Source organism: Natrix helvetica (assembly GCF_964273705.1).
Source record: "Natrix helvetica genome assembly, chromosome: 13".
Classification (NCBI taxonomy): domain Eukaryota; kingdom Metazoa; phylum Chordata; class Lepidosauria; order Squamata; family Natricidae; genus Natrix; species Natrix helvetica.
In genome coordinates, this window is record NC_138557.1 from 14,266,446 (window position 1) to 14,290,843 (window position 24,398).

General features: G+C 46.0%; 1 protein-coding gene across 1 annotated transcript in view; it reads right to left on the bottom strand.

Moving 5' to 3' along the window:
• Positions 1–440: 440 nt before the first annotated feature.
• HS3ST6 (heparan sulfate-glucosamine 3-sulfotransferase 6) overlaps positions 441–24,398 on the bottom strand; it is an 84,123-nt gene continuing 60,165 nt past the window's right edge. The window contains exon 2 of the mRNA XM_081966018.1: positions 441–1,318. Within this exon, the coding sequence (XP_081822144.1) occupies positions 700–1,318 (619 nt within the window). The 3' untranslated portion in view covers positions 441–699. The remainder of the gene's footprint in view (positions 1,319–24,398) is intronic.

Here is a 24,398-nt window from a genome sequence, read left to right on the forward strand (position 1 = left end):
GCCTCCCCATGGTCCAGGGGTGGATTGCTGTTGGTTTTACAGCCCGTTTGCAACCCGTGCGCAATGCTGCGCTTGCGTGTACTGTTCAATATAAATTGTTCTTCGCGCATAAAAATATATACATTTTTAGTGACGTGCAGTCACTAAACACCAAAATGGCGGTGGCCCAGGGGTGGCTCGGGAACAGTTTCAGGTGTGTGTGACTCAATTAACAACTGTGGCCAGAAAGGTTGTAAAATGTGACAAAATTCACTTAAATGTCTCACTTAAGCAACATACATTTTGGGCTCAATTATGTTCGTAAGTCGAGGACTACCTGTACAATCAATCACATAGGTAAGAGGAAAATTGATTGGATGACACTGAGGACAATTCAGACACAGGCAAGCTCTTTTGGACTTATTTTCTCTCGCCCAACACAAATTCAGAAATCTTATCCGTTTTGGCCAGATTTATTTAGCAGAATATTTCAATCAATCTATGCTTCCCGTCCTTTGCTCTTCAGCTGGGGGAGGCTCAAAGGCTTTTCTCCGTACACCATAAGCATAACAATTCTCTCTTATTGGAAGGAAATTATATAAATTAGTAAGGGGTCAGGAAATGTTCCTCGGATGCGGCATTTCAGATGCACCTTTGCCCAGCAGAAGTATGTGACCTTGGAGAAGGCCTCCCATTGCCTCCTTGGTGCCAGGAGATCTCTCAGTCCCACCCAAAGTCCTGCCCTGTCATTTGATAGAACTTTAAGTTGAAGGGCCTGTAGAATTCCTGCAGGCGTTGGACAACCTGCAGATCGATTTTGGGGTGCGGCCGTCCTTTGGACTTCCCCAAACACCGTGGCCGGCTGCTCCCTTCCGGTTTCTTCAAGCAAGGAAAACCCTTGGTTTCGTTGAAGTAGAAATGCTTGTCCGTCACCACGCGCTTGAGGCCCAGAAAGTCTTGGACGCGGCCCATTTCCCCAGCTGGGTCACTCACCAGCCTCTCCCCGCTGACGAACAGAAATTTGGAGAGAGGGAAGTAGCGCAACCAGTGGTCCAGATGTTTCACGTAAAGGCCGATCTTCACCGCACTCCAGGTGGTGTCGATGAGGCCCAGGCTCAGGTTCTTGAAGGCCAAGTTTTGGAAGCTGGGGATGGTGGGATTCTTGGAAAGGGTCTGTGTGTAGTCTGAAATAGCCCGAGTCACAGGATTGCGAACCACCACGATCAACTTGGTGTCTCTGGACATGTTGTAAATGCGCCGCGGAGCTTCCTTGGTCACAAAATAACTTGGCGTTTTCTCCATGGTGATCTGTCCTTCTAAGGTCCTTGGCATCAGGTTTCTGTAGAGATGAAAAACACACAGATGCCTTCAAATAAACACGTTCCTTTGGTTTTTCAGAACACGATAACTGCAGGAGCATTAATTTTTTTATAGGAAAACTAGTTGATAACCTGGTGTCCAGACCAAACATAATTTCTAATGTTGGATTTTTTCCCCTTACCAGAAGCCATTTTACGGCAGTACAGTAGAAGCCATTTTAAGGCACAACAGGCTGTATCTTAACAGACCTACCCACCCACCCAAGGGGTGTTAGGGGTGCCTTACCCCCACATTATTTGTTTCCATAGGGTAAGTCATCTGTGCACCAAGTTTAGTTGAAATTGCTGGAGGCGTTCCAGAGTTATGCTAGAACACACACACACACACACACACACACACACACACAGCATCTCTGGAACTGGGAGCTCCAAATAAATCCTTCCCCATTTAAGCAACTTTTGTGGGGCAAGACCTTTGGTGTTGTTCTAGTTGTGGTTTTCTTAAAAGCCACTTGCATTTCTTTTCTTTTTGAGAAACCTCATCAAAGCCTTGATTAAATGATGCTTGTTGATACCTAGGCAGGGTCCCTCCCATACAACTTCCCATCAGAATGATACCAACTCTTGATGGGATAGGCCAATTGACTTAATTTTGACCAAAAATGCATTTAATGAAGGTTTTTTTTTAAAAAAAACTCAGAAATAGAATTATTTTTAATAATTGTTGCTAGAATAGAATATAGAAGAGAATAAATATAGAACAGAATAGAATGGAATGGAGTGGCAAATGGAACAGAACAGAATATGGAATAGAATAGAATATGGAATAGAATATGGAATGGAATAGAATAGAATCTAGAATGAAATGGAATAGAAAATGGAATGGAATGATATGGAATAGGATAGGATAGGATAGGATAGGATAGGATAGGATAGGATAGGAGAGAAGAGAAGAGAAGAGAAGAGAAGAGAAGAGAAGAGAAGAGAAGAGAAGAGAAGAGAATATTTTATACAGGTCCTCCGTAGAAGGCAGGTTGGTAGCAATTGTTACCAGCAATTTGTTGGTAGCAAAAATCAAAAATAGTTTGATTTTATTGTCTATTTTTCTAAGGACATACAACAATGTTGCAAACAAAAAGAACAAATTTAAGCTTTGTTGTTCAGGTTTATTATGGCCAAAGACTGGGATCAATTGGTATTTAAAAATGTAGAAAGAGGATGTAGAAATGCATTTTAAAATGTAGACACAGAAAATTGAGCCCAGCAGCAAAGAGCCTTGAAGAATCTTTTTAATTACGCATGGCTTTATTCACATTTGGTTTGTGTTTTAAATAGTTCAGCCAAGTAATTATGAAAAGATTTCTTCCTTTAAAAATATCTGTATTTTTCTGTACTAAGAGTGACATGATAGCAGTCTTCCCATACCTCAGAGGGGGCCAACCTATTCTCCAAAGCACTTGAAGGCAGGACAAGAAGCAATGGATGGAAACTAATTTTAGAGGATTAAAAAACTCGAGATAAGGAGGGACCACAGAAAATCTATCATTGGTCTCATGCATAGCAGAGTTGCTCCAGGATGAATAGTTGCCCGCAGAAGCTAAGAACGTAGAATCAGAATAACAGGTCCTTCCGTACAACGCCTATCCGATCTTTTCTTAAAAACCTCGAGTGTTGGCGCATTCACAACTTCTGGAGGCAAGTTGTTCCACTGATAAATTGTTCTAACAGTCAGGAAATTTCTCCTTAGTTCTAGGTTGCTTCTCTGCTTGATTGGCTTACATCCACTGTTTCTCGTCTTGCCTTATTCAATTCAAGATAGTGTCTTGACTTAAATAATTGAATTCAATTGAATAATTGGGTATTATTCCACTATTATTCAATTGCATAATTCTTCTTCCATGCACTTATTCAATTGAATTGAATTATTCAGTTCAAGATAGTGTCTTGACTTGAATAATTGAATTTAATTGAATAATTGGGTATTATTCCACTATTATTCAATTGCATAATTTTTCTTCCATGCACTTCCATACACTCTCCCCTCTCACTCTCCCCCACCCTCTCTCTTCTCTCTCTCTCCTCCCTCTCCTCCTCCCTCTCCCTCTATTCTCTCTACTCTCTCTCCCCTCTCCCTCCCTCTCTTCTCTCCCCTTTTTCTATCTCCCCCTCTTCCTCCCCCTCTCTCGCCCTCACCCCTCTCTACCCCCTCCCTCTATTCTCTCTACTCTCTCTCTCCCTCTCCCTCCCTTTCTCTTCTCTCCCCTTCACCTCTCTCCCCCACTTCCTCCCCCTCTCCCCTCTCCTCTTTCTCTCCCTCTCCCCTCTCTCCCTCTATTCTCTCCCCCTCTCCCTCCCTCTCTCTTCTCTCCCCTTCTCCTTTCTCCCTCTTCCTCCCTCTCTCTCCCCTCTCTTGCCCTCTCCTCTTTCTCCCGCTCTCTCCTCTCCCCTTCTCTTCTCTCTCTCCCCCTCTTCCTCCCCCTCTCTTTGTGTGCATGTACATGTTTTTTTTTTTAAAAAAAGATATCCCAGGAAGTTTTGTGCCAATTAGCCTAATGGAAGTTAGAGGCAAGAAATTAGGACAATTTTATGGAGTTAAATAAGACAAGCTTTATATTCATTTGAAAGATGTAAGAAAAATCCTCTTGGTTTTAAAGAGGTTAGCTGTCCTCTCTCATCTTTTTTTTTAAAGATCTAAATTGCTTCATGCTCGTTCTCAATCCACATTCCTTCCCCCTCAAGCAGGGGCAATAATAAAAAAAAAAACCATAAATTGAAAAATTAAAACCAGAGCAGTTTGTCAACTTGCCTCTGTCCTGTAGCAGCTTTTTAAAAGGGTGTATAAAATCATTTTTTCCCCTAAAGCAATGTTCTCTTTCCTGGTTTTTGAAAGGACATTTTCCAGAATTCCCAGCAAACTTTCTTTTAAGTGTTCATATTTATACTTTTCATGACACCTTTTCACTGCATCCCTACTTTAAAGAGAGAAGTGTAGGAGAGAAATCTAGAGAGGAGGGTTAGGGAAAGGAAGCTAGGCAGGGGTCAGGGCTGCAGAAACTCAAATAACCTTTTTGATATTTGCATTTATAATGCAAATGTGATTAAAGCTTCACCGCCTTTTAAATACAGGTAGTCCTCGACTTACAAAAGTTCATTTAGTGACCCTTCAAAGTTACAACTGAAAAAAGGTGACTTATGACCATTTTTTCTACCTTACAACCTTTGCAGCGTCCCCCATGATCACGTGATCAAAATTCAGATTCATACTTACGACCGTTGCTGTGCCCCAAGGTCATGTGATCACTTTTTGCTCTGCTAACCACTTTCTCTTTTTCCCTTAAAGTCAGGAGAAAAGCATCAAAAATGGAAGTCTCCTCTCGGTCTTTATTAGTGATGGCGAACCTTTTTTTGCCTTGGGTGCCAAATGGACGCACGTGCGCCCTATCGCATGCGTGACACCGCCCCCCGCTGCCCTGAGCATGTGCGCATGGCCTTCTTGGAGCCTAGCGAGGGCAAAAATGCCCGCCCCTGCCCCTCCGGCCCATTTTAAGACTTTCGGTGGGCCTGGTAGGTCCATTTTTCACCTTTCCCAGGCTCCAGAGGCTTTCTAGGAACCTGGGGAGAGCGAAAATGGCTCCCCCCGCCCTCCGGAGGCCAGAAACGGCACATTTTCCAACTTCCGGGTTGCCGGTTGGGCTGTTTTTCTCCCTCCGGAGTCTTCAGGAGGCTTTCCTGAAGCCGCTAAAGGGTGAAAAACGGCCCTTTGCGCAAACCGGAAGTTTGGGAAGAGACTTCCGGGTTGCCTGTTGGGCCATTTTTCTCCCTCCGGAAGCGAAAAACGCTGAGGGTGAAACACAGCTGAAAATCAAGGCCGAAAATTAGCCAGCTAGCGCACGTATGCGTGCTGGAGCTGACCGGGCAACCCCTAGCGTGTCCTGAGAAATGGATCCATGTGCCACCTGTGGCACATGTGCCATAGGTTCACCATCACAGGTCTATATGGAGATTCTCGTCATCCAGGTCATGGTTGCCCCAAAGGGGCAAAGGCCTGCCCCAATCTGACCCCTCGGGAAAGGAAGACCCTGGACTCCAATGGGTTGAAATGAAAAGTTCTTTTACTAAAAGGATGCTCACTGCAGTAAGGTCAGGCTAGCTCTGGATTTTGCCTGCCAAAAGATACAGAAAGGTTTCCCCTCCTCCCAGCCCTCCTCCCATGACCAGTCCATCTTCAGCCAATTTGAGAAAACAGAGATGTTTTGGAATAATAGGCATTCTTTCTTAGGATGCCTGGCTTTGGATTCCGGAGCAAACTGGTGCTGAGCTTCATTGGTCTTCCTGTCATCTCCCCCCAGGGGTGAAATCCAGCAGGTTCTGACAGGTTCTGGAGAACCGGTAGCAGAAATTTTGAGTAGTTTGGAGAATCGGCAAATAGAACCTCTGGCTGGCCCCAGAGTCGGGTGGTAATGTGGATTTTGCAGTATCCTTTCCCCAGGAGTGGGAAGGAAATGGAGATTTTGCAGTATTCTTTCCCCAGGAGTGGGGAGGGAATGGGGATTTTGCAGTATCCTTCCCCCAGGAGTGGGAGGAAATGGAGATTTTGCAGTATTCTTTCCCCAGGAGTGGGGAGGGAATGGGGATTTTGCAGTATCCTTTCCCCAAGAGTGGGAAGGAAATGGAGATTTTGCAGTATCCTTTCCCCAGGAGTGGAAAGGAAATGGAAATTTTACAGTATCCTTCCCCTGGAGTGGGGAGGGAATGGAGATTTTACAGTATCCTTTCCCCAGGAGTGGGGTGGGAATGGGGATTTTGCAGTATCCTTCCCCTGCCACACATACCAAGCCACGCCTACAGACCCGGTAGTAAAAATATTTGAATTTCACCACTGTCTCCCCTCCTCTATTTCCCATCACATCACACAGCTTTATTGCCCATGTATCCAACTTTCCCCCCTAGCTTTGATGGCAGGATGCCTGCGAAGCGCCAAGCCGTACCTGGCAAGACCTTAGAAACACTTAGGAGAATCCTGTAAAGCACTGTGAAGTGGTATACAAATCTAAGTTTCAATTGCTATTTATCTTGTATTTTCCAGCTGTCACGCAAAATTGCATTCACATTTATTAAATCACTTGGAAAGGGTTTTAAATAGCTCCCCCCGATATTCTAAGATATGTTGGGACTGCCAGTCCTTGCTTCCCTGGTTCTAAAGCAGTGGCGGGTTGCAGGTGGTACGCTCCGGTATGGGTACGGTGCTCCGGAGAGGGTCCTCCCACCCGCCCGAGCTCCTTACCTGTATTTAAGCTCTTCAGCACTTCCGTGCACGTGCACATGTGTAAAGAACACATAGCACCTGCGCAACGCACTGCCGAGCAGCTGGACCATCGCGGAGGCATCACAAGAGGTAAGGACACATGCACGCATTCATGTGATGGATGCCGGGCCCCGTTGCAACTGTACCGGTTGCATCAGGATCTAGAACCCACCACTGCACTAAAGGTATGTACAGAGATGGAGGTTTTTCCAGAGCTAGGAGTGGGGTCTGGTGAGTAGTAGTGGAGGCAGGGGGGAGGCTAAACCATGAAAGCTCTACCCCTTTTGTATAAGTATTGTGACACTGGGGACCTGGGCTGCGTCAACAGAGGGATAGCATCAAGATCACAAGAAACGATAATGCCTCTTTATACGGCATTAGTGAGGCTGCACTTGGAATCCTGCATCCAGTTCTGGTACCCACTATACAAAAAGGATGCTCAGGCCCTAGAAAGTGGTATTAACCCTTCACGTGATATTGATTCAATCCCTCTGTTGATGCAGCCTAGAACTGTGTTGGCTTTTTTGGCAGCTGCTGCACACGGCTGGCTCCTATTTAAATGGTTGTCCACTAGGACTCCAAGATCCCTCTCAGTTACTACTGCCGAGCAAGGTGCCACCTATACTGTACCTGTGCATTTTGTTTTTGTTGCCTAAATGTAGAACCTTACTCTTTTCACCATTGAATTTCATTTTATTAGATAGTGCCCAATGTTCAAGTTTGTCAAGATCCTTCTGTATTTTTAGCTTATCTTCTGGAGTGTTGGCTATTCCTGCCAGCTTGGTGTCATTTGCAAATTTGATGAGTTCCCCATTTATTCCCTCATACCTTGAGCCAGTTAGGATCGAACTGCTGGCAGTCGGCAGAATTAGTCTGATATACTGCTGGCAACTTTATCTTTCGGAAACCTGACAACTGCATTCTAACCACTGCGCACCATGAACGGATGGATGGGGAGAATAGGAATACCCTTAGTTTTATATACTGCTTCACAGTGCTTTCCAGCCCTCTCTAAGCAGTTTGTAGAGTCAGCCTCTTGCCCCCAATAATTTGGGTCCTCATTTTATCCACCTCGGAAGGATGGAAGGCTGAGTCAACCGTAAGCTGGTGAGAATCAAACTGCCGGCAGCTGGAAATCAGCAGAAGTAGCCTGCAGTACTACATTCTAACCACTTTGCCACCACGGCTCTGATAAAGGGTCTGGAGGCTAAACCATGTGATGAAGCATTGCAGGGTATGCCTAGTCCTATCGAAGAGAAGGACTAAGGGTGATATGATATCAGTCTTCTAGTCCTACTGCAAACAAGAGAGGGTCAACCTATTCTCCAAAGGCAACTAAAGGCAGGACAAGAAGCAATGGGTGGAAACTAATCAAAGAGAGAAGCAAGAACTAAAGAGAAATCTCCTGCATGTGAGAATTTTCATCAGTTGAACGGCTTCCCTTCATCACTGGAGGTTTTCAAAAATAGCATTTGCCTGGCATGGCTCATCGCTCTTATTAAAGATTTAATACTGACACCATGAAAACAACCAAACCCTGATTATATTTTCATCCCATTCATTTCTTCCCAGGGTTCTTTCTTTTGCTGCCTTTCAATTTTCCATGATATTTGAGAACGGTTGCTTAACTCTCTGGCCCGTGGCTTTCCACCGTCTCTGGGAAAGCAACCCAGAGGGTACCTGTGACTTTGGTTGTTTTGTTTTACAGGCTTGCTTTCCTCCCCCCCCCCCCCCCCCCCGGGCCCCATATTAACCACCCAGTGAGTATCTGTTGGAATTGAATCAGCCAATACTCAACGGATCAATGAACATCCCGAGCTAGACACAGCAGGCCAAGAACATGTCAGAATCTAAGAGAAATAGATGAATGAGCCACTGTCAATCGTCACGGGTAAAGGATTCGACAGCTGAAAGCACAAAGAATTAGGCTGCCAAAAACGAGAAATAACCGTCTTTTTTTTTAGGGCCCAAAGAACGGCCTCTGGTTTGCAGAGCCAGATCTGACAGCAATTGTGATGGAGTTGTTGTCTTAGCGTCTTTGACACCATCTAATGCACCAACCTTTCGAACCTCAGGGACCACTGAATTCATAATTTTAAATCCCGCCGACCACTAATATCATCTGCCTAATGACTGGCTGGTTGGGCGTGGCTAGGTGGTCATGTGACTGGGTGGGCGTGGCCAACTCACGGTCACTTATGTCAAGGGACGCCTCGCTGGCCTCTACTCGCCCCTCCCTTCCCAGCCACTCCTCGCCTGCCCTCCTGGGCTCCTTAGGGCCCCAATAGGAAGCAGTTGCTGGAGCTAAGCAGCCCCCAGGAGAAAGAGTTGGCAAAAGAACTCAGTTCAAATTGGATCTGACCGAGAAGGAGGCTCAGCAGAAGCACCTCACTGAGGACTACCAGCATAGGCTTTCCAAGCAGAGGGAAGACCTCCGGGAGGGCAAGTCCAGATACTGGAACCTGGAGGGTCAGCAGGCTGAGATGGTCAGCCAGTTCTAGGCCATGATGCAGCCCCATTGGAACGAGGCCCTCCGGCTCTTCGCCACCAGTGGTGCTTCCCTCCAGCCTTCGCCCAAAGCCCCCCACCAGGAAACCGAAACAAACCCCAAGTTGGGATTTCTGCCCCCTCCCCCCGGAGAGTCTCTGCAGCAACACAAGCGTTCATTGCACATATCCGACCCAGGGGCCGTAGTTTGAGGACCCCTGATTTAGTGCAATATTTAAAAAATGCAAATAATTTTTTTGCAGACCACCAAAGTTTTCTCGTGGACCATCAGTGGTCCACGGACGACCAGTTGGTGACCACTGATCTAATGGATTAATCCGATGAATATTTTAAATATTGCAAGCCTAGTTAAATGAACCTGAGGTCAATAAAGAACAAAGTGTTAATTGACCAAATGAAAGGAAACGAAGGAAGGAAGGAAGGAAGGAAGGAAGGAAGGAAGGAAGGAAGGAAGGAAGGAGTGCCAGAAATACCTCTGGGAATGTTTCCTGTCACATCAAAGCCCCCCCTGAAAAAGAACTCAACTTACATCCCTGGGGGGGAAATGGTGGTCCCCTAAATACTTCAGATTAAAGTTTGCTCTTACAGGTGGTCCTCGAATTACAACGGTTCATTTAGTGACCGTTTGAAGTGACAACAGCCCTGAAACAAGCGACTTGTGGCCGTTTTTCACACCTACGACCGTTGCAGCACCCCCAGGTCAGTCAGGCGATCAAAATCCAGACCCTTGGCCGCTGGTTCATATTGCAGTGTCCCGATTTTGTGTGTGTATTGTGTTGTGTGTGTGTGTGTGTGTGTGTGTGTGTGATGTGATTCCTTTTGGGAACTTCTGACAAGCAAAGTGGATGGGGAAGCCAGATTCACTTAACGCAGGGGTGTCCAAACTTGGGAACTTTAAGACTTGTGGACTTCAACTCCCAGAATTCCCCAGCCAGCATGGGGAATTCTGGGAGTTGAAGTCCACAAGTCTTAAAGTTCCCAAGTTTGGACACCCCTGACTTAACGTGTTGCTAACCGAACAACTGCGATGATCCACTTAACCACCGCCTCAAGGAAGGTCGTAAAACGGAGCCTAATCCGCTTAACCAATGTCTCACTTAGCAACAGAAATGTTGGGCTCCATTCCAAGCAAAGAGTTTTTATATTTATTTTTCCCCTTTCAAATTCATTCATAGATATACATTCTTATAATTGCTATTTAACATTTATCTATTCGTCATTAACCTCTATACTCATTTTTACACACACACACACACACACACACACCAGTTTGGGTCACTTTCTTGCCACCCCTTGCTTCCATCTTATTTTGCAACAACCTTCCTCCTTCTATCTTCTCAACCTCCCTTCTCTGCCTTCTTCTTCCCCTCTCCTCCTCCCTCTCCTCCTCCTCTTTCTTCCCCTCTCTCCTACTCTTAATTCCCCACCCTTACTTTCTCTGCTTTACCCTTTCTTCCTTTCCCTCCTCCTCCTTCCTCCTTCCCATTGTTGATGCTGGGCTCCATTAAGGTCGTAATCCGAGGACTTTCTGTAGGTAACCTCTACCATAGCCAGCCTCACAGCATTTTACTGATTTTTCGGGAAAGTTTGTTTGTTTCTTTGTTTTTTAAGAGACCCTTCCTCTCAAATCCTTCATCCCAACTTGGTTTTTCATGTGGCAGGAGCATCTGCATTTATTTCCAATTCCACAGGAAGAACCAATTAGCGGGGAGGAAGCAAGATTTTCACAGCGCAATTTCTGCGCAATTTCTATTGTTCTCTTTTTAAAAGCGCGGAGTTAACTGAGAGCGGATGGTCAGAACAAGCAGCATTGTAAACAGACGGACGAAGAGCGAATCACCCGTTGTTGCTATCATTTGCCTCTGTCCACTTGCACGGAATCACTAGAACATGTCGTCCTCGGCTTACGACCGCAACTGAGCCCAATCTTTCTGTTGTTAAGCGAGACCTTGGTTGAGTGAATTGCGCCTTGTTCTACGATCTTCCTTGCCACCTTGGTGAAGGGAATCGTGGGATTTGCTAAGTTAGCTGTACGGTTGTTAAGTGAATTTGGCTTCCCTGTTGACTTTGCTTAACAGAAAGTCACCAAAGGGGATCACTGTGACGGTGATTAATATGAAACCGCTTGCCAAGCATCTGAATTTCCGTCATGTGACCACAAGGAGGCTGCCATGGTCCTAAGTGGTGTGAAAAACGGACTCGTAAGTCACTTTTTCCCAGTGCTGTTGAAACTTCAAATGGTCACTAAATTGGACTGTTGTCAGTCCAGGACTACCTGCATTTGGGCTGTTTTTTTCCTGCTTTGAAGGAACAACAGCAAAAATAAAATAAATCTGCAAAAAGCAGGTCTTTTGATTATTAAGTGTTGCCTTTCAAAGCTCTTACAATCTAAGAGTGATTTCCGGATAGTTAGAACAATGAATCAGTGGAACCCCTTGCCTCCAGAGGTTGTGAATGCTCCAACACTGGAAGTCTTTAAGAAGATGTTGGATAACCGTTTGTCTGAAGTGGTGTAGAGTTTCCTGCCTAAGCAGGGGGTTGGACTAGAAGACCTCCAAGGTCCCTTGCATGTATTATTCTGTTCTGTTCTATATTATTCTATTCCTAGTTCTTTTTTATTCTATTCCTAGTTCTGTTCTGTTCTGCTCTGCCTTATCCTATGCAATCCTATTCTTAGTTCTACAATACAATACAATAGCAGAGTTGGAAGGGACCTTGGAGGTCTTCTAGTCCAACCCCCTGCCTAGGCAGGAAACTCTATACCGTTTCAGACAAATGGCTATCCAACATCTTCTTAAGAACTTCCAGTGTTGGGGCATTCACAACTTCTGGAGGCAAGCTGTTCCACTGATTAATTGTCAGGAAGTACCTCCTCAGTTCTAAGTTGCTTCTCTCCTTGATTAGTTTCCACCCATTGCTTCTTGTCCTACCCTCGGGTGCTTTGGAGAATAGCTTGACTCCCTCTTCTTTGTGGCAGCTCCTGAGATATTGGAACACTGCTATCATGTCTCCCCTAGTCCGTCTTTCCATTAAACTAGACACATCCAGTTCCTGCAATCGTTCTTCATACGTTTTAGCCTCCAGTCCCCTAATCATCTTTGTTGCTCTTCTCTGCACTCTTTCTAGAGTCCCCACATCTTTTCTACATCGTGGCGACCAAAACTGAATGCTGTTTGTTCATTTCATTTGTGCCAAGATGTATAATAGCATCAACATCACAGTCCTTACTTGCATTCTTGACTATTTTAAGAATACACCTCTTGTCTCTGCTGGCAGTAGCACCTGGCAGACACCTGACCTCTTTTAAAACCTCCATATCCTTTCCTAAATTTACATCCCTTATGATTAACTCACTGACCAGCAGGTGACTTCTCTTTTTGCATACCTTGCTCTTCTTGTGCAACTGATGTGTGATACCTGGTTCCCCATTTGGCCTTTCCGAAGTAAGTTCTTCATTTTGGACCACAATCCCCTGCTTATTTGAGTCATCATTATCACAACTACCTTGACCTGTCTCTTTAGTGTCCACATTAAAGTCAGCAAGGGCGCTATATCTGTTATGCTGGATCACAGCAAAAGCTTTGTGTTTATGGTTCACAGCTCTCACCCTGCCACATCCCACGGTTGTCCAGACTGCTCTTCTCCTGCAGGATCTTTGCGGTAGAGGGGGCTGATAGCGTGGTATCTCCGTAGAGTGGAATGGCCGAATTGGGCACCTAATTTCTGCTTGGAGAGCACAGATTAGAGATTCCTAGGTAGGTAATCTTTCTATGTAGACTAGTCATTTGTTTACAAAGGGGACAGTATCCAAATTTGAAAAGAGTACTGCGAAAGACAGGTGCAAAACAGCTATTACATTGAACTAAGCTGGTCATTTTGAAATAAAATAAAATCACAATCTCAAGAGCACTAATCCAGAATGTATTATTACTATTTTGGTTTATAGATATACAAACGGCGCGCTGGCTATTACCCAGTCCTCTTTCTCTCTCTGACTCCCCCCTTGTAAAAAACAGCTCCAATCACCAGCCTCAGGAAGGTTCAAATGAAATGGAGTTAAAGGGCCTGTACCTTTGTCTCTCTGACTCCCCCCCTTATAGCTAGCAGCTCCAATCACCAGCCTCAAGAAAGTCCAAAGTTCTATTCTGTTCTGTTCTGATCTGTTCTGTTCTACTCTACTCTACTCTATTCACAAACAAGAAACCAGAAGCCTTCACTGAAACCCTACAGAGACAAACATTTGCTTCAGTTTTGTGGCCTCAATGACAAGCCTCCTGCCACCATTTTCACACAGCTTTGTCCACCCCGAGTGTTAGATTCGGGCAATGAGAGAACAGACTCCGGACACGTAGTGACTTAACAGCTCTTTATTAGTAGTAGTAGTGATCCAGCTTGCTCTGTGGTCTGAGGGTTCCCCTTTTATAGGGATCGGGTACGCCTCTCGACCAATCAGAGCGATACCTGTTTCCCGCCGTAGCGGCGGACCAGAGAGGAGACTTGCCGCGATATATGTTAATATCTAACACCCCTCCCCTCTTAGATGGAGCATTCCGGTTAGTTAAATAGTCTTTCAAATAAGTGAGTGTTTGTCTCACCCGGGTGGAACGCCGTAGTTCGGGTTGAACTGGAGTGGTTGCAGGATCGGTTTCGCCTGTTCTTTCAGCTTCGCATTCGGGGGTGTGCAGGCTTTCATTGCTTTGGCATAGTTCTGGTTCGCGATCGATCGCTGGTTCTATCCTGGGCTCAATGGTGTCGTGTTCCTCCGTGTTTGGGCTCTCGGATGGCTGACTTTGTGCTGGCAGATAGTTTTCGTTCTCGGCTCGTAGGTCTGAGTGTGCCAGACGACCCCGTAGTTGATCGATGTGCCTTTTCCAATTCCGTCCATCTTCTAGCTCCAGCAAATATGAACGTGGACCCGTGATGCCAATTACCTTTGCCGGCATCCACAATGTTCCCCCTGCATAGTTGTGGGCGTATACTGAATCCCCTATGCTAAAATTCCGAATTTTGCTTGTAGAGTCTGGGGGCGATGTGGCAGAGTAATTTGGGTGAAGACGGTCCAGGTGAGACCGTAGACGGCGGGCCCATGAGTAGTTCAGCGGGGCTCCTACCCGTCGTTGCGCTGGGGGTAATATGCTGAATTAAGAGGTAATGATCAATGCGTGTTTGCCAATCACCTGGACCCATCCTAGCGAGGGCCTCTTTTGCAGACCGCACCATTCTCTCCGCCTGTCTGTTCGATGCCGGATGGAATGGCGCGACGAGGGCATGCCGAATTCCCTGACCTGCTAAGTACGTTTCAAATTGCATGGCCGTAAACTGGGGCCCGTTATCGGAGACCAGGAGGTCGGGCAAGCCATGAGTGGCGAAAAGTCGCCGTAGTACCTTAATGACTGCCTCTGCCGTGGTTGAAGTCATTAGGACTACTTCTAGCCATTTGGAGTATGCATCCACAACTATAAGAAAGGTCTGACCTTGGACTGGCCCTGCGAAATCGATGTGTATTCGCGACCAGGGTGCTTTAGGCTTCTCCCATTCTGTGGCGGGTGCTTCAGGGGGTGCTGGTCTAGATTCTTGGCACGGATCACAAGTGGCCACCCATTCCTCTATCTCTTTGTCCATGTTTGGCTACCAAACGTAACTTCTTGCTAACGCCTTCATTCTAACGATCCCCGGATGCCCAACATGTAACGCTTCTAACACATTTCTTCGTAACGCATAAGGAATAACAACTCGATCCCCCCACAATAAACAACCTTGTAACACTGAAAGTTCATCCCGTTTTGCCCAAAACAGTTTGAATTCTGGGCCCACGTTTCCCTTCGGCCACCCCCTCCAAACCCAGGTTTGAACTTGCTTTATTACATTGTCCCTAGAAGAGAATCTGGCAATGTCGCAGGAAGAAACCGGTCCTGAGTCCAAACAGTCAATTAACAGAACCGGTACCTCGGGAGTGGGGTCTGGCAAAAGATCCGGGAGTGGGCAACGGCTGAGTGCGTCTGCATGTCCTAGAGTGGAGCCCGGTCGATGTATCAGCTTGTATGAGTACGCAGCCAGGAAAACAGTCCACCTGGTCATGCGTGGAGAAAGGGAGACTGGTGTGGGGCGGTTTCCCACCAAAAGTCCCAACAGTGGTTTATGATCTGTAATTAGTTCGAAATTGCGGCCATAGAGGTATTCGTGGAAACGTTTAACTCCAGCCACAGCAGCTAACGCTTCCCTGTCCATCTGGCTGTAATTCCTCTCGGCCGACGAAAGAGTCCTGGAGTAGAAGGCGATGGGTGCTTCGTTCCCGTTTGGCATCCTGTGGCTGAGGACTGCGCCGACGCCGAATGGGGATGCATTGCAGGTCAATACCAGTGGTAGCGTCTGGCTGTATTGCACTAGCAGCGAGTCGGTGGTGAGCAGGCGCTTGACTGCGGCAAAGGCTGCTGCTTCGGATCGTCCCCACCTCCATGTTGCGTTCTTTTGGAGTAGTCGATGTAATGGCTCAGCAACGGTCGCCTTCTGTCTCAGAAAAACGCTGTAGAAGTTAAGTAGTCCGAGGAAGGCCTGCAACTCGGTCTGATTTCGTGGTGTGGGGGCGTCCTGGATCGCCTTAATTTTCTTTGAAGTGGGGTGTATTCCCTGACCATCGATTCTATATCCCAGGAATTCTACACTAGGCACGTTAATTTGGCATTTCTCTTTTTTGAGGCGGAGACCCTTCTCTCTGATTCTGGCCAAAACAGTTCTGACTCTTTTTAATAGTTGCTCCTCGTTTGCAGTGGACACCAAGATGTCGTCGAAATAGGGGACGACTCCCGGTATCCCTTGCAAAAGCCGTTCCATGACGCTCTGGAACAGACCTGGGGCAATACTCACACCGAATTGTAGCCGGTTGCATTTGAATGCTCCTCTGTGCGTCACTATAGTTTGGGCCTCCGCTGTGGCGCTATCCACGGGCAATTGCTGGTAAGCTTGTGCCATGTCTAGTTTAGCAAATATCTTTCCTGGCCCCAACGAGTGCAATAAGTGTTGTACTACTGGCACAGGATATGCGCTTTGTTGTAGCGCGACATTAATTGTGCATTTATAGTCCGCGCAGATGCGGACTGACCCGTCTGGTTTAACTGGGGTCACAATGGGAGTTTCCCAGCGCGCGTGATCCACCGGCTCAAGGATTCCTTGCTCTACTAATTTATCGATCTCTTTATCAATTTTTGGGCGGAGTGCAAAAGGCACTCGTCTCGGTTTAAGTCGGATTGGCGCCACTTTTGGGTCTAAATTGAATGAGATAGGTTTACCCACATACTTACCAAGACCGGGGCTGAACACATCCTCGAACTCCTTAAAAATCTGTTCAGCGGCTGCTGTTCTCCACGGCGTTGATCCCGGTGACTTCTAACCCCAGGGCTTCAAACCAATCTAGTCCTAGAAGGTTCTGTAACGGCGCGCTGGCGATGGTCACGGGCAGCTGGGCTACGATGTCCTTGAAACGAATGTGGAACGTGCCTTGGCCCGCGATGGGGACTCGGTTCCCCTGGTAGTCTCGTAGCAGGATGTCTGGTGCACGTAGTTGGCTCTTTTTGAGACTAGGGATAGCCTTTTTCATGGAGGCCCATGAAATGATCGTCAGGGACGATCCTGTGTCAACTTCCAGCTCGCAAGGAGAGCCCTCCAAGAGGACTGTGACTTTCAGCTTTTTAGGCCGCTTGGTGCGGACCTGACTTATTGTGGTGAGATAGGTTCGCAATTCCTCTCTCTGGGTCAACTCTATCTCTGCATCGGTATCCTGGCAATACTCTCGTTGAGCGTCCTGGTAGAACGCTCTCTCAGCTCTTTGTGTGTAATCTCTCTGGGAATACGCCCTTTCAGCTCTTTGGGAATTGTCTCTCTGCGTAAACTCTCGTGTGTTTCTCTCTGGGCGCCCTTTTTGATTTCGCCAAGTCCCTGGATTGGACTTCTGTTGGCTGGATTGGAGGCTGCTGTGAGGAGGCAGGGACTTTGCTCCGACACACTCGTGCGATGTGCCCAAGTTTGTCGCAGTGCGAACAAACAACGTTCCTGAACCGACAGGTAGACCGGGGGTGGTTCCCTCCGCAGCTTGCGCAGGGTGGCAAACGGAATCTGGGTCTCCCCCCAGGCCTCATGTGACTGCTCCGCATCAGGTGACTTTCCTCAAACTCGGGATCCTCGAAGTCTGGATTGGTGTCCTCGTAGTGGACTCTGGCGTGTCTGGGTGCTGGCTGGCTCGTGTTGAACCCGCGTTGTATGGTTTCCGATGATCTTTCCGCTGATTCAGACGCCCTTGCTTCATTCAGCGCTATTTGTAGGGTTAAATTTGGGTTGGCCAACAGCCTTTTTTGTAGCGAAATGTCCTTTAACCCACAAACAAGTCTTGCCAGGATTTGCTTGTCCAGATCCCTGAACTCGCAGTGAGTCGCTGCTTTTCGTAGTGCTGCAACATATTGGTTGATTGATTCTCCCGCCTTCTGGTTCCACGTGTTGAATTCCTGGCGGCAAACGTGGCGGGAAGGTTTTGGCGCGTAATGCGTTTGCAGAGTCTGTTGTAGCGCCGTCCATGATACCGCTTGTATCGGGGTAGGTTCGGAGAGGTCTCTGGCCGTGTTGAAAACCTCTCGCCCACAGTAGCTGAGGAAAATGTTCTTCTTTCGGGAGTCGGTTATCCCCGTGTATTCGTTTGCTTAGAGAAAGCACTCGAAACGAATCATGTAAGTCTCCCATTGGTCGTTCATCGGGTCGAATGGAGCGGGAGGAGTGTGCATTGCCATCTTCTCTGTGTTGAATTTGCCGCGCTGCGCTGTCCTGAGATGGCTGCCGGAATTTCTGCCGAATTCCTGGGCTGGATCGAATCCTGGGATTCTGGAGGTAGCTTCGTCCTATCTGTCTCTCGATCCCACCTTCGTCGCCAATGTTAGATTCGGGCAACGAGAGAACAGACTCCGGACACGTAGTGACTTAACAGCTCTTTATTAGTAGTAGTAGTGATCCAGCTTGCTCTGTGGTCTGAGGGTTCCCCTTTTATAGGGATCAGGTACGCCTCTCGACCAATCAGAGCGATACCTGTTTCCCGCCGTAGTGGCGGACCAGAGAGGAGACTTGCCGCGATATATGTTAATATCTAACACCGAGGGTTACGTTCTCCGTCTAGAAGCAGCACGTTTTCCAAAGGCAGAACTCAAGATTAATGGGGACAGAACCTTTTTTGCATCAAAAATGTAAACCAGGCTGGGGAGTGGTATCCATTTGAAAAGAGGGTGGGCAAGAGATGTGGGCAGTTTTATCCTGCTTCTCCCTCCCTCTGGAAACAGAGAACTCCCCATAATCAGCATATCAATTGCAAGATACAGACAGGGAGGGGGTCTGAGGAAACAAGACAGCCTTTGTGGACCCAGGAAATCACTTTCTGGAATGCTCCAATGAAGCTAAAATAGGCCTTCTCCAGATTGCACTACATGGCCCAAAATGGTGCTGTCCCTTAGCAGCTGTTTTGACCGAGGCTTCCCGAGAGCCTGAAGCAAACTCCTTGTCCCGACAAAAACCTCTTTTATTAATTGACTGTGAATTCTGCTCATTCACATCCAGCAAAGTCTTTCAAGGGAGGATTTACAGTCACAGACCTTATCTGGCTTGGAAAGCTGCCAGGCCGATATCTGCAAAACTTGGCAAGGAGTCTCGGAGAGTCACAATTAAGTGAACTAATTGTCTCCTGCAAACTCCCCTCCCCTTCCGCTCCTCTTTTATTTCCTCTGGGAGGGGCCATTCATCGTCCACCTGTGGCCTTACTCCCAAGTCCACCCATGTTCTTTAGTTGTTCCCTTTGTCTTGCAGCTCTGTGTATGCGCACACTGGGAACAGGCTCCAGCTGTTCTTCTGCTCCACTGATCTCCGACTCCGAAGGTAGCTGCTAACTGGCATACGGCCGTGGCCCCCCTCTCTGCCTCCGACACAGAGCCCTCATCAGAGCCTTCCCCAGACTCCAGGACTGGCCCATCTTCCTCCCCAACCCCTTCACTGTCTGAATCTGCTGGCAGCTACGCTGCCCACTACCGGGACACAACAGGGCAAGACCGCTGAAGGCTGGGCCAAGGCCGCTGGGGCAAGACTGCTGAAGTCCACCTTCCTGCCAGGATGGTACTGGCAGTCCTTGACTTACAACAGTTCCCTTAGTGACCGTTCAAATTTACAACGGCATTGAACCATGTGACTCATGAATGTTTTTTTCACCTTTATGTCCATTGGATCATCCTCCTGTTTATGTGATGCTTGGCAATTGGTTCATACTTATGACCGTTGCTGTGTCCCAACAAGATCACATTAACCCCTTTTGCGACCTTCCAACAAACAACGTCATTGGGGAAGCCAGACTCACTTAACAACCAACTTACTAACTTATCAACTGCCATCTTTCGTTTAACAGTGGTGTCAAGAAAGATCGTAAAATGAGACAAAGCTCACTTAACAAAGGTCTCACGTAGAAACATAAAGTTTGGGTAGTTGTAAGTTGAGGACCGTCTGTTTTCTACTTTATCAAATGAAATATGCTTTATCACCCTACTACAGTACAAAAAAGATGTTGAGACTTTGGGAAAAGTTCAGAGAAGAGCAACTAAGATGATGAAAGGCCTGGAGACTAAAAGAGATGAAGAACGGTTGCAGGAAATGGGTTTGGCTAGTCTAAAGAAAAGAAGAGTTGACATGAGAGCAATGTTCCAGTATTTGAGGGTCAAATTATTCTCCAAAGCACCAGAAGGCAAGACAAGAAACAATGGATGGAAACTAATCCAAGAGAGAGGCAACCTGGAATTAAGGAGAAACTTAACAGTGAGGACAATTAACCAGTGGAACAGCTTGCCTCCAGAAATCATGAGCACCCCATCACTGGATGTTTTTAAGAAGAGACTGGACAGTCACTTGTTGAAATGGTATAGGTTCTCCTGCTTGAGCAGGGGGCTGGACTACAGGACCTTCAAGGTCCCTTCCAGCCCATATCTATTCTATTCTATTCTATTCTATTCTATTCTATTCTATTCCATTCCATTCCATTCCATTCCATTCCATTCCATTCCATTCCATTCCATTTGAAGGCCAACATCAGTTTTAAAACCATGCTGGATGTGTTTAAGAAGAGTCTGGCCAGTCACTCATCTGAAATGATATAGGTTCTCCTGCTTGAGCAGGGGGCTGGACTAGAAGACCTCTAAAGTCCCTTCCAGCACATTCTATTCCATGAATGGCAATAACCGTAGTAAGGAGGAGAATTCCTTGATATTCTAGGAATGACTGGAAGACTGGGTCTACTAGTCTACAGTTTTGTGGTGTATTATATGGTGCACGATCCCCAGGGCTCTCTTTCAAGCAGGCGTAGCCCATCCTTCACGCACAGGAAACCCGTTCTCTCTCCTAATTGCTTCCTTTCTCTCTCACCCACCCACCAGTGTGGGTCCCAGTGTTTCCCTCGAGCCTTTTCAGAGAAGCAGCCCCGGAGGAAAGGATTGGGTCATTCTTCCAAGCCCCCCCACCCCCAATGAGGCCAGAAGGTTTCCAAGTCATCTCAGGCCACAAGCTAATTGGCCTGAAGGGGCTGAACCCAACTGTCTTAATGGGGGACCGAAATGAGGTGATGATGTCCCCTTTGGCAGAAAAGCTGCCCTCCCTTTTCCTGCCTCAAGAAGGTCCCCGTTTTGAGACAGGACCATTCACGACAAGGGGAAGAAATGTATGAATGGTCCTTCCCCTCCCCTTCTGCCAATCCAGTCATCTGCCTTCTCTCCCTAATTAGACTTTGTTGCAAGAAAGGGGAAGATCGGCTGTGCTTTTCCTTCCTGCATGTAAAAAAACAACAACAGCAGGCTAAACAATCAACCTTCGGAAACAGAGGCTGTTTTGGAAGGCAGAGACAAAGCCGGCATTCCAAGGGGCAAGCAGAGCCAAGGGCCAAGTTGGCACCCAGGAAACTCATTCGTGCCAGATTTCAGGCAAGATCCAGCAAAAAAATAGTTCATTGAAGAGGTAACCAGAGGGTGAGTAATGTGAGCAATCAATCAATCAATCCAGAACAGAGCTGGAAGGGACCTTAGAGGTCTTCTAGTCCAATCCCCTGCTCAAGCAGGAGATCCTAATACCGTCTCAGATAGCTGGCGGTCCAGTCTCTTCATAAAAAACCCCCAGTGATGAAAAGCTACCCATGATTTCTGAAGGCAACTTCTGTTCCACTGGTTAATTGTTCTCACTTGTTGGGAAGTGAGAACCTTAATTCCAGGTTGCTTCTCTCCTTGATTAGTTTCCATCCATTGTTCCTTGTCCTGCCCTCTGGTGCTTTGGAAAATAGGTGGACCCCCTCTCCTTTGTGCAGCCCCTCAACTATTGGAACACTGCTATTCCAATATAGGTTAGAGGCTATACCAGAGTCACAGCCTTGTCATAAAACATTTTGCAATGAATACAGAATAATAGAGTTGGAAGGGACCCCCAAAGGTCTTCTAGTCCACCCCCCTGCTTAAGCAGGAAACCCTGTACCATTTCATACAAATGGTTGTCCAGTCTCTTCTTAAAAACCTCCACTTTTGGAACATTCACAACTTTTGGAGGGAAACCATTCCATTGGTTAAATGTCCTGTTCGAACATTCCTTCTTAGGTGTAGGTTGCTTTTTTCCTTGATTAGTTTCCATCCATTGTTTCTTGTCCCGCCTTCCAGTACTTTGGAGAATAATTTGACCCCCTCTTCTTTGTGGCAGGCCCTGAGATATTGGAACACTGTTCTCATGTCCCACCTAGTCCTTTTTTCCCTCTTGACTAGCCATGCTCTGTTTCGGCAACCGTTCTTCATCCCTCTATTAGATCTTGATTCTATCCCTCTATTAGATTTTATCCCTCTATTAGATCTTGATTCTATCCCTCTATTAGATTCTATTGTCTATCCCTCTATTAGATTCTATCCCTCTATTAGATTCTATCGTCTATTCCTCTATTAGATTGTGTCTCTTTATTAGATCTTGATTCTATTCCCCTATTAGAGTCTATCTATCCCTCTATTAGATTTTATCCCTCTATTAGATCTTGATTCTATCCCTCTATTAGATTCTAGCGTCTATTCCTCTATTAGATTTTGTCTCTTTATTAGATCTTAATTCTATCCCTCTATTAGATCTTGATTCTATTCCCCTATTAGAGTCTATCTATCCCTCTATTAGATTCTATCCCTTTATTATATCTTGATTCTATTCCTCTATTAGATTCTATCCCTCTAATAGATCTTGAGTCAATACCTCTAAGATCTCAGGAAGCTATGAAGAGACAGGTTTGGTTAACACTTGGATGGGGGACCAAGTCCCAAAATATATCCCAAGAGAGGGCAAGAGCAAAACTCTTCCACATCATTGCCCAGAAACTAGAAGGAATAGTCCATTACAGCTCAATTCTTAAGATGCAGAAATGAATTTTCCCTGTTATTCTGATGTGGTCAAACAACATACTGGTGTAGGTGATTTGGGGGGGGGGGTTGCACCAACTCTGCAGGGGAGAAAGATACCATGAATGTCTCTGGCATCAACTAGAAAAACTGATTTTAAACACAGGCCTTCAGTTCTCCTCTTACTTAGAATGACGGATAAAATTAAGTCAGAAGAAAAAAGGAAACCTCGCTAATCAGTCATGATATGTACACGAGTTCAATCAAGAGGTTTTGTGATCTCCATTTCATCTTGGTTTTTGTTAATCAAGACTGGTGGTTAAAAGTGCTTCAAATGAACAATGATGTCTCACAATCACAGTCGCACAGAAGTCCCCAACTTGCTTGGGTTGGTGTGGCAGTATGTATGCGTCTGTTAAGGAATACTTCCTGAATTTTGGAAAAACAACGTAGCTGCTGAATTTTAACTGAAAGCTTTTGCTGGAAGAAATTTTCCATCTGGGTTCAGTTCCAAGTGGGGAGAAAGACGCCAGAAACAATGGTGAACTAATCCCTCTATTAGATCTTGATCCTATTCCTCTATTAGATTCTATCCCTTTATTAGATCTTGAGTCTATCCCTCTATTAAATTCTATCCCTCTATTAAATTCTTTCTCTCTATTTTAGATCTTTATTCCTCTATTAGATTCTATCCCTTTATCAGATCTTGACTCTATTCCTCTATTAAATTTTATCCCTCTATTAAATTCTATCCCTCTATTTTAGAACTGTATTAAAGGGTCGCGGCATTGGGAAGGTTGGGAACCACTGTAATAGAGGGATAGAATTTAATAGAGGAATAGACTCAAGATCTAATAGAGGGATAGAATTTAATAGAGGAATAGACCCAAGATCTAATAGAGCAGTGGTTCTCAACCTTCCCAATACCACGACCCTTTAATACAGTTCCTCATGTTGTGGTGACCCACAACCATAAAATTGGTGTCTTGGTTCCTAAGACCATCGAAAATATGTGTTTTCCGATGGTCTTAGGCGACCCCTGTGAAAGGGTCCTTCGACCCCCAAAGGGGTCCCGACTCACAGGTTGAGAACCACTGCTCTATTAGATCTTTATTCCTCTATTAGATTTTATCCTTTTATTAGATCTTTATTCCTCTATTAGATTATATCCCTTTATTATATCTTGATCCTATTCCTCTATTAGACTCTATCCCTCTATTAGATCTTGAGTCTATTCCTCTATTAGATTCTATCCCTATAGACTCAAGATCTAATGGAGGGATAGAATCTAATAGAGGAATAGGATCAACATATAATAAAGGGATATAATCTAATACAGGAATAAAGATCTAATAAAGGGATAGAATCTAATAGAGGAATAGGATCAAGATCTAATAGAGGGATTAGATCACCATTGTTTCTGGTGTCTTTCTCCCCACTTGGAACTGAACCTAGATGGAAAATTTCTTCCAGCAAAAGCTTTCAGTTAAAATTCAGCAGCTATGTTGTTTTTCCAAAATTCAGGAAGTATTCCTTAACAGACGCATACATACTTCCACACCAGCCCAAGCAAGTTGGGACTTCTGTGCGACTGTGATTGTGAGACATCATTGTTCATTTGAAGCACTTTTAACCACCAGTCTTGATTAACAAAAACCAAGATGAAATTGAGATCACAAAACCTCTTGATTGAACTCGTGTACATATCATGACTGATTAGCGAGGTTTCCTTTTGTCTTCTGACTTAATTTTATCTGTCAGTCCCAAGTAAGAAGAGAACTGAAGGCCTGTGTTTAAAATCAGTTTCTCTAGTTGATGCCAGAGATCTTCGTGGTATCTTTCTCCCCTGCAGAGTTGGTTCAAACCTCCCCC